Source organism: Haliotis rufescens, unplaced genomic scaffold (genome assembly GCF_023055435.1).
Source record: "Haliotis rufescens isolate VD_foot unplaced genomic scaffold, xgHalRufe1.0.p SCAF_63, whole genome shotgun sequence".
In the NCBI taxonomy this organism is placed as follows: domain Eukaryota; kingdom Metazoa; phylum Mollusca; class Gastropoda; order Lepetellida; family Haliotidae; genus Haliotis; species Haliotis rufescens.
In genome coordinates, this window is record NW_025964354.1 from 1,108,304 (window position 1) to 1,123,543 (window position 15,240).

The window sequence follows — 15,240 nt, forward strand, 5'->3', positions numbered from 1 at the left end:
GCCTTAACCTATGATATTACGCATGTGCACGTACAGCGTCTAAAACGCGAGATCGCGAGAAAATGAAATGTCACATTCATGCGTTCTCGCAATTTCGTGTTTTTGTGGCCTAATTTGACAAGACGAGATTGCGAGATTGCGAGATTTTGCATCATATCCAAATGTCACATTCTCGCGTTGTCTGCTTTTGACAGAAAGTGCTTTGTTCCAAAAACAAGAGAATGCGAGATCGCGAGAACGCAAGATTCTCGCATTCTCGTGTTTTGGGCAAATTTAGCTCGTTTCCAAAGGTCGAGATGACGAGAATGCGAGATCTCGAGAATGTCCCTTACAGTATTTCATACGTGACACATGGAACGTGAGGCATGTTTTCAACTACATGCAATAACTCTTCAAAACGTGTCGACGAATGTTTCTATAAATTAGCTTACAAGTCATGAAAGAAACAAAACAACAAATACTTTGTCTTTGTGTGAAATCGATTTTACGTGACAGGATGTTTCGTCAAAGGAGGGTAATGTCCATACTAAGCCAAGACAACCAAGACACAGAGTCTAAACCCGCGATGCTTTTTAGTCGTCTCTTACAACCAGCATAGTTTGTTGGGAGACTATATTCTCAATGAGTTCATCTTTTTATTGGGAAACCAGAGTACCGTGGCACTTTTAGCAAGTTTGTGCAATATATCAATACAACAAACAATATTCATCTAGCCTAACTATAAATCAGGTGTGTTTTGAATCCAGTGATCGTGTGGACAAGTCCATTTAAGTAGGTAAAAACAAACAAACACACTTATCAATGAGCTGCTGTATACTTCCACAATTCCAAACAGAAAATCATTTTATTTTGTTACAAGTGAAATAAAGTTCGTAGTTGTATTAGTCTGAACTGACCAACTGAGCTAACGGATAGAAACAACTTATACATGTATGCTTAACTCTAAACTCAAGGCACAAAGTATAATATTTTCAAAACTGTAACTTTAACAATTGCCTTCCTACTCATGCATGCAAAAGTAGCCCTAGAACTGAACATTGATAACGCCAGATCAACATGAGCCGTATATTTAACAGGTACATCAGTAATGTTGACCTTTTCAGTCGAGTACTACGATAACATTCGGCGTAACACTATTCATCCGTGATATTAGTAACAAGAGCACTTGCTTACGAGAAAGGTCAGCTCTATTTATTAAACATTTGTCTTAGAATTAACGCAAAGGCGTGGCGAAAATGTATTCATATGGACGTGTCCTTTATCCTGCGTGTTTAATAAATGTTTCGTTTTTTCTATGTGTGAGCTGCTATATCGAGAACGAGGAAGTACACCAAACTCGGTTTTAATATTACTTGAACTATTTCCGTTACCATTTACGGATACTCAAAGAACCAAACATGTCAAAAGCGAGAACATTATACTAACGTTAACTCAAAAAAAGAAGTAAGACATAAAACCAAAGAACATCAATCTATTTGATGCAAAAAAGTAAATATGGCATTTGCAAAATCATGAACAATTTACTGATATCAACACATCTTTATACTTAACATTTAAAGCAAGAATATAGCAATGCATTCTGATACAGTTATGTTTATGACGAAGTTTGCTTGGATTCACATAACAACATTATGTGTTTAAGAAATAATCAAATCAATTTCTTACTTTATTAACATGTTTTCTAAGAAAGTGTATCGTATCCTAACAACAACGACATGATTCAATTCCACACAACACTCAAAGTATGGTTTAAAGAATAGCTTGGTTGATGATAAGGGAAACAGGACACGAATCAATGAAGCACATTAGAAACGAAAATTTGCTATTCAATTCCTATTAAGTTGCAGGAATAAAACCATCTAGCATCTTTCAACAGATGTTCACTATGATTGTAAACCCGTAAGCTGACGTGAACACAAGGTTGAACTATGCATGTGCATAGGAACAACAACATAACAGAACAAAGCAAAAGTGATTATTCATGTAGTGATGATATACTATATGTGTATGCAAATATTATAAATCCATATTGCACTCGAGGGGTGGGGATGGCAAGAACTAAATTCATCCCTGGTATCCTCCTCAGCGAACACATACGGGCACAAACCGCCTCATTGAATTAAACTTTATACTTAGCAAGGAAGACACCAATCCCCCCAGTAGAAATATACAGTCACCTAGCTGCCATTACCAACCCCAGCATTAGAACTTCTGTTCTAATACGACATATTGTTTTATGATTCTAATATTTCAGTCTTAATTATATCTATGACTGATTGAAGGATATATTATTAGGGCTGGTGATGGCAAGAAATAAATTCACCTCTGGTATCATCCTCAGCGAACACATTCAGGTATAAACTACCTCATTGAATTGAACTTCATACTTGGCAAGGAAGGCACCCAATCCCTCCAATAGAAATACGCACTCACCCAGTTGCCATTCCCAACCCCAGCATTAGAACTTCTGTTCTAATACTACTTATTTTTTTATGATTTTATTATTTCAGTCTAAATTTTGTCTTTGACTGATTGAATGATATATGATTATTTCAACGTTTTAAAAACAGGAATATAACGACGTTCAATTATTGATGTCTTAATAACTCTCAACTAACATTGATTTCCGTGCTTGAAAATACCTTTACATATTATCAGTCCTGATTTAAAAGTTAATATTCCTGATGAATGATCACTTACAATGTTGACCGATCAACTTTTTTCATATGATGTAATCATTGGCCATATTATATGCAAAATGTGCAAGCATCCTCAAAAACAGTCCTTGACGTATCCCTTAATGCTGAGCGCCAGGCAGATTAACTGCATGTTCCATCTTTTGTAGATAGAACTACCGCCCTTCCTGTTTCCGAGCAGACGGTCTATTCACTAGACCACGGGGACGGTCTGATCTTCAAAACATTTTTGTACCTTCTAATGTAACCAGTAAAGTTTAAAGAAAAGTGCGATATAAACAAAAGTGAATAAAAAAAAATGAAAGAAGTGAAATGTAGTGTCACATATCCTGTTTCATTCAATATCACATTTGTTTTTTGTATGATTGTTTAAGGACTCACTTAGCAACATTCGAGCAACAAGCCAGCCGCCTACTTGTTTTCGGATCCGCGACAAACTAGGTCTTCAGCAAACCATGCTTGCGGTAAAAGGCGACAATGCTTGCGACTAACGGGATCGGGGGGTCAGGCTCCCTGACTTGGTTGATGCATGTCATCGTATCCCAATCTCATGGCATCAATCACTGGATTGTCTGGGCCAGGATCGCTTATTTACAGACCACCGTCATATAGCTGGACTATTATCGAGTGTGACCTTAAACTGTACTTGTTGAAATGTTAGGAAAGCAACATTTTAGATATTACACTATGTGGCATTGTGTCCTTTTTTTCAGCTATCCCTTCATCTAATTGTTGTATACATTGGCTCACGCGTTTAAGACTATTCATGGGACGAGTATCGTAACCAAAATTGTCGAATAATAAAATATATAAAGACAATGATCAAGTAAATACAAGAGAATTCTTAAACTTTCCGTCCTGCGAATGACGTCATGACTGACGGAAAGTCATGCACAACGACGACGGTAGTTATCTCTATTTCTTACTAATTCTCTTGACATCATTTGAAAACAATCAGCAAATTACACTACACAGTTTGTCGTACTGTTTTCTGGGAACACGCCATTTTGTGAAAGTCGGTCAGCGGTAATGATGTCATACGGAAGTGAACATTGTTGCTCATATTTGGTCATTTCTTTGAGGTGAAAACTTTTAAGTCGGAATCCAGCGGGTTTTGTTGTTTTATTTAGTTTGCATTATCATCATCGCCTTGATAATCTATAGATAATATTAGATATGGCGTAAACCTTTTTGTGTTGGGTCACATTAGTTATGCGAAGTAATCAGTACGTCGGGTTGTTTTTGTATTAATGCGCCAAAAACAACAACATGAATATGCATAAAAAGGTGGGATTTAAGGGTATGTAAGAAACAGTTTACTGCACTCGCGCCTGACAGATATCATTTATCCTACAACTCGTTAGATACGTTTTGAAACAACTTGTTGTAACCGAAATGGTATCTGACAGACACTCGTGTAGTATCCATCGATAAATATTTTCTCTGAAAGCCAGTTTTGATTGGTAAAAGCTGTGTACATGTCATCTCCTACAGATGCTACAACTTCTTGTCTCCATTCGTTAATTTCTAAATTTGCTATCCCTTTGCATTGCCTTGACAAATACATATCGCATGCACTCATACAGGTATGTCATTCGTTAATTAATAGGTAAGACCAGTAACAATTGCAGATTGCACCAGGACAGGCGCTCGAAATAAACGTCCTGTTTGCTAGGCTAGGATTCCAAAACTACTGCGTTGGACCAAGACAGTAATACTATTATCCAAACACAGTGATAGTTCTTTTTTAACATTGATGTGATTAAGTTTATAATAAGTGTGAAGTTCTGACACACTATCCTGAAGATTAATTATAAAATGTAATGTGAAACATTTGTGCTAGATATAAATATTATTTATTTCAAACTTTGATCATGTATTCCATACATTGGAATCGCGGCGCCCTTGACGATTGGGCCACCAGTGCCCACAGTGGACATGTACACTCCAGTTAATTATTAGTTTAAACAAGGCAATAGTCTATTGATGTCAGTCGACATACATGTTTAGTGTAGTCTCCCGTTAATTTTTAGGATAGCAGAACTTCACGCGCTGCCAATTTCTTCATATGTTCCCAGATGTTCATAGATGTTTGATGGTTGGACAGCATTTCTATCAAGGGCAACATATTCTCCTCTCGTTTCAGGATGAAGGTTTTCGCCACCTGAAACAAATGCCAACATTTAATCATACTTTGGGACAACTAGTATTTTAGTCAACAAATTGATTCATAAAAATTAGACGTGAGAACGGCAGACAAGGAATTAAAACAATCCACGTTTCAACCGCACTATGTTTATAAATCATTATGTAGACCCAAGAGTAATGGATTATTATGTTTATTGCATTGTCATCCGTGAGGATTGGTGGTTAGCAATGGTCCCCAGCAACATATGCTTGTCATAAGAGGCGACTAAATGGAGTAGGTGGTCAGTCTCCATCACGTGGCTGCTTGTGTGTCATCGAATCACAAATGTGTGGATTGACGATCTTCATGTCTATCGCCGGATTGTCAGCTCCAGACTCGGCTACTGGTAAACACCATACAGCTGGAATATTGCTACGTAAAGCTTTAAATAACAAACAAATAATGCCATTGTGAATAATACCAGTACAACCACTTTCCGGAACAATTATGACATTGAAAACAGCAAAACGTTATACAGAAACTAGTGCATATGAAGAATGAAATATGTACATGATATTTTATGTGTCGAGTGAAATACCATGTTTCTCTCATCGAATGACTGGGGCAAAGGAGATATATATATATATTATCCCTGCCTAACATTCAGAGGCTGTTCACCAACCCTTGTATTTGCGACTTAAAAAAGTGGTTTTGTGTTTACAAAATCTCACAAGATATATACAAAAGTATCAAAAAAATATTAAGGGTCACGAAAATACTAAATCAAGTGACATATCAAGTTTTATGTTACCTGGAGTGAAATGTCAAGTGTTATGTTCACTGCAATGGAAATGTCACTTTTCTCAACTTTCTCAAAATGCCAAACTAGTGTCATGTAAAGGAGTGGACTTACCCATCACACCTGTCTCTGTGGATGTCCCTGTTGTGACTATTCTGTCATCTGCAGTAGTAGGGACGTACGCTGGATTAATACGGAGTCCAGGTCCTTGTTGATCAGTACCAGAAGCAGATCCTCCAGGGCCGACTACAACATTGTCCTCAGTCTGGTTTCGATTCCCTTGTGACAGAGTTACAACCACGTCATCATGTGCATGATTGTCTGCTGATCTTGTCACCTGTTTTGACCAACGACAAAAAATGATATACCCCCTCTACTGATACGCTAGTTTAGCTTTGAGACATTTAGGGCAGTGGACAGCTTAGTGGTTTAGGAATTCGCTGAAAAGCCGGGTAATAGCAAATGGTACCCATGCTTAAAAATATATAATTGAATGACAAAATTCATTTTCAAAGTATATTATGTATCTTTGAATAAATATTCTTGAAATCATGTCCTCCACTTCAAAGGTCAGGTGAAGTGAAAAGCTTGATTCCGACTTTTTTTGCGAACGCCATTTATCCTATATATGCTATTCAAAAGAAGTCAAGGGTCAAAAACATTTTTTGCATATAAATATTAGCTAACTAGCTAACATGTTGACGACTACTGACAAAATATTTCTTTGATGTGTCAAGAACAGATAACGCAAAACGAACAAACTTTATATTACATTATACACTAGTTTATTACCCCGATGAAAACATTCTTGAACCCCTTAAAATGACGTTCATATAAGTCGCATAAGCTTCAGTAACTGGTGTAGCCACCGTCAGCATTCACCCTTTCTTGACAATGTTCATCAGGCCTTTGAGTGATCGCTAACCATTCTACGACCCAGTCGCCTCTTCTGACAATCATAGTCGCCTTTTACGGCAAGCATGGGTTACTGAAGACCTATTCTTCTAACCCGGATCTGCAAGGGTTCGGGGTAGAATTAAACATGCACAGCTATGTTGCAGCCTCTTGATCTTTAATGCCGTTAACTCCTACCACAACACGGGGATGCTGGTCACCTATCCTGACCTTGAATCATCTATGGCAAGCAACGAACAATAGTTCAAATGTATGAACAGTGGAATAGATCTGTTACAATGACACAGTTACCACTTTCAAGAGGCTAGCATACTTCTGGATATGATGGCTGACAATGGGTTGTATTTTTCAAGAACTATACAGCATACCCTTGATATGACGACGTCGGATGTAACGAATAATCGGATATACCGAACCAGTTCAATTATAATCTAGTTCTGATTATCTGTTTGTGTGCATGAATAATGGCTCCGTACATTGTTAGTTGTAAAGCATCACAATTTCATTAAAGTGAGATCTACTGCTAATATTGTATAACTTCTGATGCAAAAATATCGCATAATAGGGTCTCCTTTGTTTAGTACTACATGTAGGTGTGACGGCACGTGTCCTTGGTCAGTCTCATTAGTGAGTACACTAGAAACCACTGGTCAATAAAGTACAACTTTTTGGCAGTGAGTGAGTGAGTTGGGTTCAACGTCGCTTTTAATATTATTCAAGTATATCACTGACAAACCTAGAAACATAATCGAGGCGAAACGTGATTCGAGGCCACAATCATAGGTTTCTGGCATGCCCAAGGGGCGCAACTCTGCACAGTGAAACGCGGCGCCTTAGACGACTGGGCCACCCGTTTCATTGTTTCTGCTGAAATTCTCCAGACGCTCATTGCACTGTGTTTTGGAATGAAGTTCTATGTAGTAAGCAGTCGTCAGGAAGGATAGGATATCTCATATACTAAACCTGATTGAAGAAGATGTATAGAACAAGAAGCTGTATTGCACACCCTGAACACCCTCTTAAGTTTAAATCAGTTTATGTTCAGGAAGACGTCTATGCATATTTACAGATAATTGTGCATTTGACCTGATTAGAGTCTCTGCAGTGTAAATATGATTATGTTACCTATATCTATACCAACTGTTTGTCTATCGAATGGCCGTCACTTCATATGCCACATATAGAACCTGTGAAGATCCGGGTTGGAATATATCTTCAGCAAACTATGCTTGACGTTAAGCGAAGTTAAGACATCAGCCGACAATGAAGTATTTTGTAAATGCACATTCGAACTTATAACCATGACTTTATTTCTAAATCATCAGTACTCGTGGATACTGTGCACATCTGGCATAACATCTGTCCCACAGCAAACGGATGCGATCCCAAGGCTAGTATAATCACGACATGACGATCAAAACAACACGTGGACAAACATTATAAAACGAAACATTGATTTGGAATACAGAGAACCATTTGACGTCAAAAACGTTTCAACGTAACATACTTTCAATCATTGTATGGCATAAGAAAGGTTGTCCCAGATTTGTTGAATGTAGCGTTTGGTGCAGCTTTAGCCATCGTCTTACCAAAGCTGTCTACATGGCTCGGTAACCAACACAAAATGATGTCTCATTGGCCAGTAGCAACATTATTATTTAATTGAATGATGTCCGGTAAAATGTACTGCTCACAAGAACCATCTTACATTGGCCGAAGTCAGGACAGGGAGTTTTAAATATAATGAGTTGGTTATGTTTTTTTCTAGAGCTGTTAAAATAGCCTTTGATTGCTAACGTAGAGTATGATATACTTCTCGATCGACTGGCATTGTCACCTTTGTCGTTATCCTTGGATTCTCCTGTAAGTATATTAGAATATATTAGTGTTATTAAATTACACAGGGGGTTGTTTTTGAAAAGTCTCATAAGCCTTAATGGAAAGACTGTGAAAAGGAAATGTTCAGAAAAATCCAATGCAGAGTGTCCGGTATTGATGATGAATTGATTCCAGGTATTTAAGGTAATTTTTGCAAGCACCAACCTATTTGATGGAACCATTGTCCATTTTAGAACGGAGGAGTGAGCTGTTCAAATTAAGAAGGGTTTAAAAAATCTTGTGCCTTCGTTTATATGTGCAAGAAAGTAGGATGGTGATATATAAGAATTTGGTTTATTTTAATCCTTTATCGGTCACAAGCTTTGATCTAATGAAAGAAGCACAACTTTAATTGTATTAGGAGATTGGTTTAATGGAGAGTGTTTATTCATTTCTACCTTACATCCATCGTTTTTGCTTCTGAGATTCTTGACTAATATGAGGATGCCGATGACAACGATGATAATGATGAATATCCCCATGACTATCGCAGCTCTGGAGCCCGTTTCGTCACTGCAAAAACTGTTATCTAAAAGAGTAATATAAGTTTATCATTGTCTTAATACATTGAAAAAGGTACGTAGATATTCTGACATTGTTTTCTATCTTTGAAACAAATCTAAACCTATTACGTGCACAAGCAGAATGACAGCATACTATTCGTCTCTAAAACATAACCTGGTATAATGCGTCTAATGTAAAAGATATTTGGGGGCATGTCGGAGTCAAAAATTATATTCGTATATATTCCTACCACAATGGCATAAGCTTTCGTCTTGGACAGAGAGATCAACAATATGGTACTGATCTGTCTGTAACTGGTGGAATGTTCTTCCAATTGCCTAAGACACTATAACATCCATCAATTATTCAGTCTTCAGGGACCGACCATTTGTAGCTGTAACTGAAATAAAATTAACCTCGATACAAACTCTTAGCCCCGCCCCAACCCTTCTCAGAATATCAAATGGTTGGTTCCTAACACGAATAAATATGCTGGTTTCCATAACCTAATATGTTTAACATAAATGGTTATCGTACATATGCACCACGTACCGTATTCAAGACTTAGTAGTTGAACACCTTCACACAAAAGTGCCTGACGAAAGTTTCCACATTCGAAGAATAGCTTTACAATCCCGAAATGTGAAGCTGTCATACGTTGTTTGACGACAAAATATTCCTTTGTAGTATCATTAACGGTTTCATTGAAGAGTGTTATATCATTCTTCCCCATCATTAACAGAAGCGGGACGGCATCAGAGCAGTAATATCTTGGAGTTGAAATATTCAGTAACAGATCCTCGCCAATGCGCAGGGAACTAGTGTCCCGTGGACTTGTTATTTGGCATGCTGGTATACCTGTAATTAAATGGGATACTATTCTGATACATATTTAACGGCATTCATTTTGCAACACCAATAGCTTATTTTTGTAAAGGCTAAAGAGCCAGGCGTGGTGTTTTTTTTACAAAAAGGCACAGACACAGGAAGTCACCAGAGACTAATATTATATCAAAAACATTATGTCCATGTCGCTTCGTGAGATCGGTGATCAATGAAGAGGGTCGTCTTAACTAAAATGTCATAACTGTGACTAAACATTTATCGTGCATATGCTACACACTCTGTGTAGTCAACCGCCAGTCGTAACGTGTCAAACGTTCAATACAACGTTCGAGTGCCAACAACTGGAAAACCAGGTATGGGCAGATTATTCTTGGAATTGGGGAATATTACAGCGCCGGGAAAAAAGTTTGGCCTCTGGTTCGCTGATATGCTGATATGCTAAATGTCATGGAAAACACACACGTGTTCCGACAAGAACAAAGATACAGTATATATATATATACATGTAGACGATTTCTCGAACTCGAGTAGCCTTATGGAAGTTTGCAGCAATTCGTTTTGGATCGTCATTATTTGGGATTTGTAAGTACCTGTCCCAGAGTCGCATAAATGCATTAAACACATTTGCCATTTCCCAGCATGCCTATAGTCCGTAGACGCTCCGTGCGTTGCAGAAGCCACAGCAATAGGTAACCCATAAACAATAAATGAACTCATGTAAATCGCTGCTGTATGATGAGCTGAATCAATTGACTAATTGACAGAAGTATTGACCTTTCCTATAATGTGTCAAAATAACGTAGCGCTACTGCGTTTGAGGCACGTGCAACTATAGGATGTGTTTTGGTGTAAAGGTTAACATACATAAAGGTTCTTTCACAATTTGTTTTTGTCAACATGTATATTTGTTCTAATACTTGATAATAACATTAATATTTCATGATCCCTTACTTCTTTTGAAGACCATATTTCCTTTATATTTATCAATTTAATTTACTTACTCGTTGTTGGTTTACTCTTATAGAACTTGCGAACTCTACCAATGAAACGAAACACAATTTACAGTGTTGGTAGTTGTTCGGACAGGTAATAATCCCCAAATCTACGTTCACATCACCGTTTCAACGATTACATGAAAGAAAAACCTACTTGCAACTGACAGGTGGCAAGTCGCCTCTCCGGATCCAGTATTGCATTTCCATGTCCCCGCATCTGATAAATGTACACGTCCTATGGTGAGTGTAGTGTGAGTGGCGTTAAGGACAGACACAAACATGTTCGGATCTACGTCACACCGTTCACCAGTCAGTAGACATTGGGCAACATTACGACCGCTTGGGTTGATGTAGTCGTGTGATGTAGTTCCCCCGGAGCAGGACATATGTGCTGAAGAGTCAATGAAACCGGTGTCAGGGCAGATGAGTTCAGTGGAAACTGTGAAGAAATAAATGTGTGTAAATGAAAATTGTTATTTTTATATCATTTTAATTGATTTAACAAGGCGTTTGTGACTATACTTTCGAAGCTTCAACGTTGTGGAAAAATCAGTCTGGATTACCTGCTGAACCAAATTCCGACCCATAGGTCGTAAAATGCAAATCAGTGTCTGTATGTATTTAAAAGGATCCCTGAAAACCAATGTTTGTTTTGTTTGTTTGTTGGTTGGTTAACGGCGCACTAAACAATATTCCAGCCATATGACGAATTAGTTGCCAAAGATGAAATGGCCTATCATTGAAATGTGATTTTAAAATTGTGTCAACCAGATAGTGAGGTAAATTCAAAGATTGTTATAGACTGTTACTGTCAGTCTAGGTCCGGATATATAGTCGATATAGTTTGGGTGTGCATGTCTTCGTTTTGTTCACTAGAATGGGTCTTACACGTGCACGTACATTCGCCTAAACTACACTGTAAAAAAAAGCAAATCAAATTATTATACAAGTCTGAACATAATGCCTTTGGTGAATGTTTGTCATGTTATCAACAATATCACTTACCAGATAGGAGACATGTTAACAGAAGCAAAATCTGTCCACTGCTTTCATTTGTCATCATCGAAGTCATCCACTGAAAACAAACGTTCATAGCTTTATCAGAATAAAGGAACTGTTAACATGTTGCAAAGAATATTACAAAATCGAAATGCATATATAAACTACCATGACTATGATGTTGTTATAACATCAAATTATAATTTTTATGAAAACTCGGAGAAAGTTACAAAACATGAATCTGCTCCACAGGTGTATGGTCATCGGGATTCCACTCAACAGCTCAGGAAACCTGTAGGAAATTCGTCACGTTATATTTTTATTAATGTATTCACATGTATGGCCAACTATTTGTTTTACATTAGGATTTTATCGTTTAAGTGGCGGAACATTGACAGCTTAAGATTGCATAAGGTGCGCGTTTCAAAATAGGGACCGACCATTTGCGATTCATGGGTGGAGGCGGGTCATGGTCTGTTGGGTGTTTTATCGCCTGGACGGGAATGTCTCTCTTGAGACCTTTTGTCATAATGTACTTTCACTTTGTCCTGCGTTTCCTTCATGTTATCCCTAGCACCTTTGCAAGGTTTTGTAAGCTTAGCTTAGAAATAATGAGACATACTCCATCAAACACATTCCACCCCTACTGTTAAGCCAATGCTCCTTTAAGAGCTTCAAATGGCCACGAACAATATGGCCAAAGTTGAGGTCAAAAGGAATAAAATCCCTCACAGCAAACAATAACAAATCAATTCATCCCAATCAATCTCAAAACAATAAGTCTTTATTATGGTCTTAAGAGTCTGATGAAACCTCTCTAAAGCTACCTGAGATTAAGGATGATATGCATTAGACTTAAACTGATGAATGTCTAACTTGTGCATAGCCTGTTGGAAAATACCTGTCATGAAATTAGGGACCTGCTCTGACCGAATAGTCCTAGACAAACCACCCATAGGGAAAACTTTACAAAAGCCTTAATAATAACCTTAATATTCATTCCCAATTAGCATGTCTACACATTTAATAGGTAGAGTGTGTACAACCAACACCTTGACCAACCCAGACAACACATCTGTCTTCAAATTTACAACATGGAGTGGAACACTGGTTAAACCACATAAACCCTCTAACATGATATCAGAGTTCGATAAAGTGGCAGAATACCACCCAACATCAGTGTTAGGAAAGCACCAGTATCCCTCAGAACAGTAATGCTCTTTACATTGTAGCTATCACCTTTAGCTGACACAACAATAGGTAAGTACTCCTCTCTCACCAAAAAAGATTTTGCAATTTGCCGAACCACAAAAAGGATGTAACCTGACATTCACAAACGCATTCGTGGAAGAAAGCGAGCTTTCTACACTCAGAAATTATATGCCCTGGCTTGCGGCAATATCAAGAAAAATAGCTTTAGAACCAACTGGAATATCTTTAGAACCAACTCGAGCACAACTTGACTTTTTGTAAATAAACTCAGAACTAGACATTTTAGAACTACATATAGGAGGGGATGAGCTATCCTTTCCTGATTAGTTACCTTGCTTTAAGCTTACCCCTTGAGTCAGTGAATAATCATCAGCCGAAATAGCAACTTTGAGTAACTGTTCCACTTTCTGCCCATGAAGATATGTTCGAATGTCCGTTGACATACAATACTTAAAAATCTCAAGCAAAACCAATCACCTAAAACAATCAAAATCGCAACTGACCTCCTTGAAAGTACATCACCTAGCAATAAAAATAACCTGTAAATAATCGAATCTGGACCAAACAATCCAGTGATTGACATCAGTAGCATCGATCCACGCAATTGGGATACCATGACATGCATCATCAAAGTCAGTGAGCCTGACCACCTGATCCCGTTAGTCGCCTCTTACGACAAGCATTGGTTGCTGAAGACCTATTCTACCCTGGAGCTTCACGGGTCGCCCCTCTTGTCACTGTACCCAGTTCATTCATGTTCATGTCGGTGGAAGATGAACTTTGTATGTGAAGAGAGTCATCAACCTGGTTTATTGAATTAACTGTACTTAAGTTATGTCTGTTGCGCCATCAACGCAAGACAACGAAGGCGATGATCACAATATCGCAGACACCTAGTGCAATTAGTATGTGAATCAATTCTTCATTAGTGTCAGCGGTATTGGTAGTTGACTGTTTGGTTTGTAGTTTTACGCCGGTGTTGGAAGTGTTACTGGTATCTGAAACATAATGTTGTGCGTTTTATTAAGAAATCAGGGGATGTGTTACTTTGACACGTTCATTTCAATCATTCCTTTAATTATATTTGCTTGTTTGTTATTTAACGCAGCACTCGGCGATATTCCAGCTATAAGACGGAGGTCTGTAAATAATCGAGTCGGGACCAGACACTCCACTGATTGACATCATGCGCATCGATCCTGGCTTTTGGGATACGATGACATGCATCAACCAAGTCAGCTACCTAGACCAGTCGCCTCTGACGACAGGCATAATCGTCTTTTACGGCAAGAATGGTTTGGTGAAGACCTATTCTACCCCGGATATTCATAGGTCTTATAATTGAGTAAAAACAATGTCATGTTAATTAACGAAATCATATCACATGGAGCAAACAAAGTCATAAATATACATGCTTATATTTCTTATTTTTATATAATATTCCAGCCATATCAAGTCAGTGTGTATATCAACCAGGATGTTATAAGCATGTAAACACGCAATCAATACTAGTCACACATCATTATTTCTTTACCAAACTTGGCTCAAAGATAGGTTTTGTGGTAACCTTGTTCCATTTGAAAGTTTGGGATTTGTTAAACTAACATTCTTTTCGAGTTTCCATGGCAAAATGTTTCATATATATTTTCATATATATTCATATTTTTTATTGTTCGCCGAACATGCTGAATAATAAACCTACCCGAAACCTTGGTATTATGTTATAGTTGTGTAACACTTCGATGACTAACATTCAACTGCTGGCCGTTACAAAGAAAGATCAGTTCTATATCCCCAAAGTGTGACTCTGTGACATTAATGGATATGGTGAAGTTTATGTTTGTTGGTTCGGTCACAGCCTCGGGTAAGTATATGTTCAGTGGCTGTGTGACACTCCCGACCTGCAGCGTCAAGTTGTGAGCTGCAGAACAGTAGAAGCCCCGGATGTCCACTGTGAGGGATATTCCATCATATACATCCACGGCGTCTGTAGCCCTGTCACTGGTTATGTTGTAGGTGGGGATATCTACAACACAGAGTGTAGGCATCACGTATTACCAATATATAAGCACATGACTAAAATGAGTTCCCGCCCCCTGTCTGAGTTCATTTTGATGTTTTCCACATTAGTGCAACCTGCGAGCACGGATGTGATGCTGACAAAACAAAATCTAAGACTTGAACACTGGGGAAGTAAAAGCGACAAAAACCTTTCCATGATCATAAGATATGTATACTAAAAGCAGAGTCAATTGTACGATTCCGACT

The 15,240-nt window shown here is 38.0% G+C and overlaps 1 protein-coding gene across 1 annotated transcript; it reads right to left on the reverse strand.

Moving 5' to 3' along the window:
- Window positions 1-4,741: 4,741 nt before the first annotated feature.
- LOC124150139 lies at window positions 4,742-15,020 on the reverse strand. The gene is made up of 7 exons (XM_048386977.1): window positions 14,724-15,020; window positions 11,767-11,875; window positions 10,916-11,200; window positions 9,473-9,778; window positions 8,820-8,945; window positions 5,738-5,902; window positions 4,742-4,860 (listed from the first exon to the last, which is right to left on the reverse strand). Exons 1-7 carry the CDS (start codon window positions 15,018-15,020, stop codon window positions 4,742-4,744), a joined length of 1,407 nt encoding a protein of 468 aa, XP_048242934.1.
- Window positions 15,021-15,240: the final 220 nt, after the last annotated feature.

Coding starts and splice junctions, on each gene's coding strand:
- LOC124150139 (XM_048386977.1), bottom strand. CDS start 15,020: ATGCCTACACTCTGTGTTGTAGATATCCCCACCTACAACATAACCAGT. Junction 11,876..14,723: donor GTAACGGCCAGCAGTTGAAT/GTTAGTCATCGA, acceptor ACATGTTAACAG/TTCCTTTATTCTGATAAAGC. Junction 4,861..5,737: donor CACAGAGACAGGTGTGATGG/GTAAGTCCACTC, acceptor CATTTGTTTCAG/GTGGCGAAAACCTTCATCCT.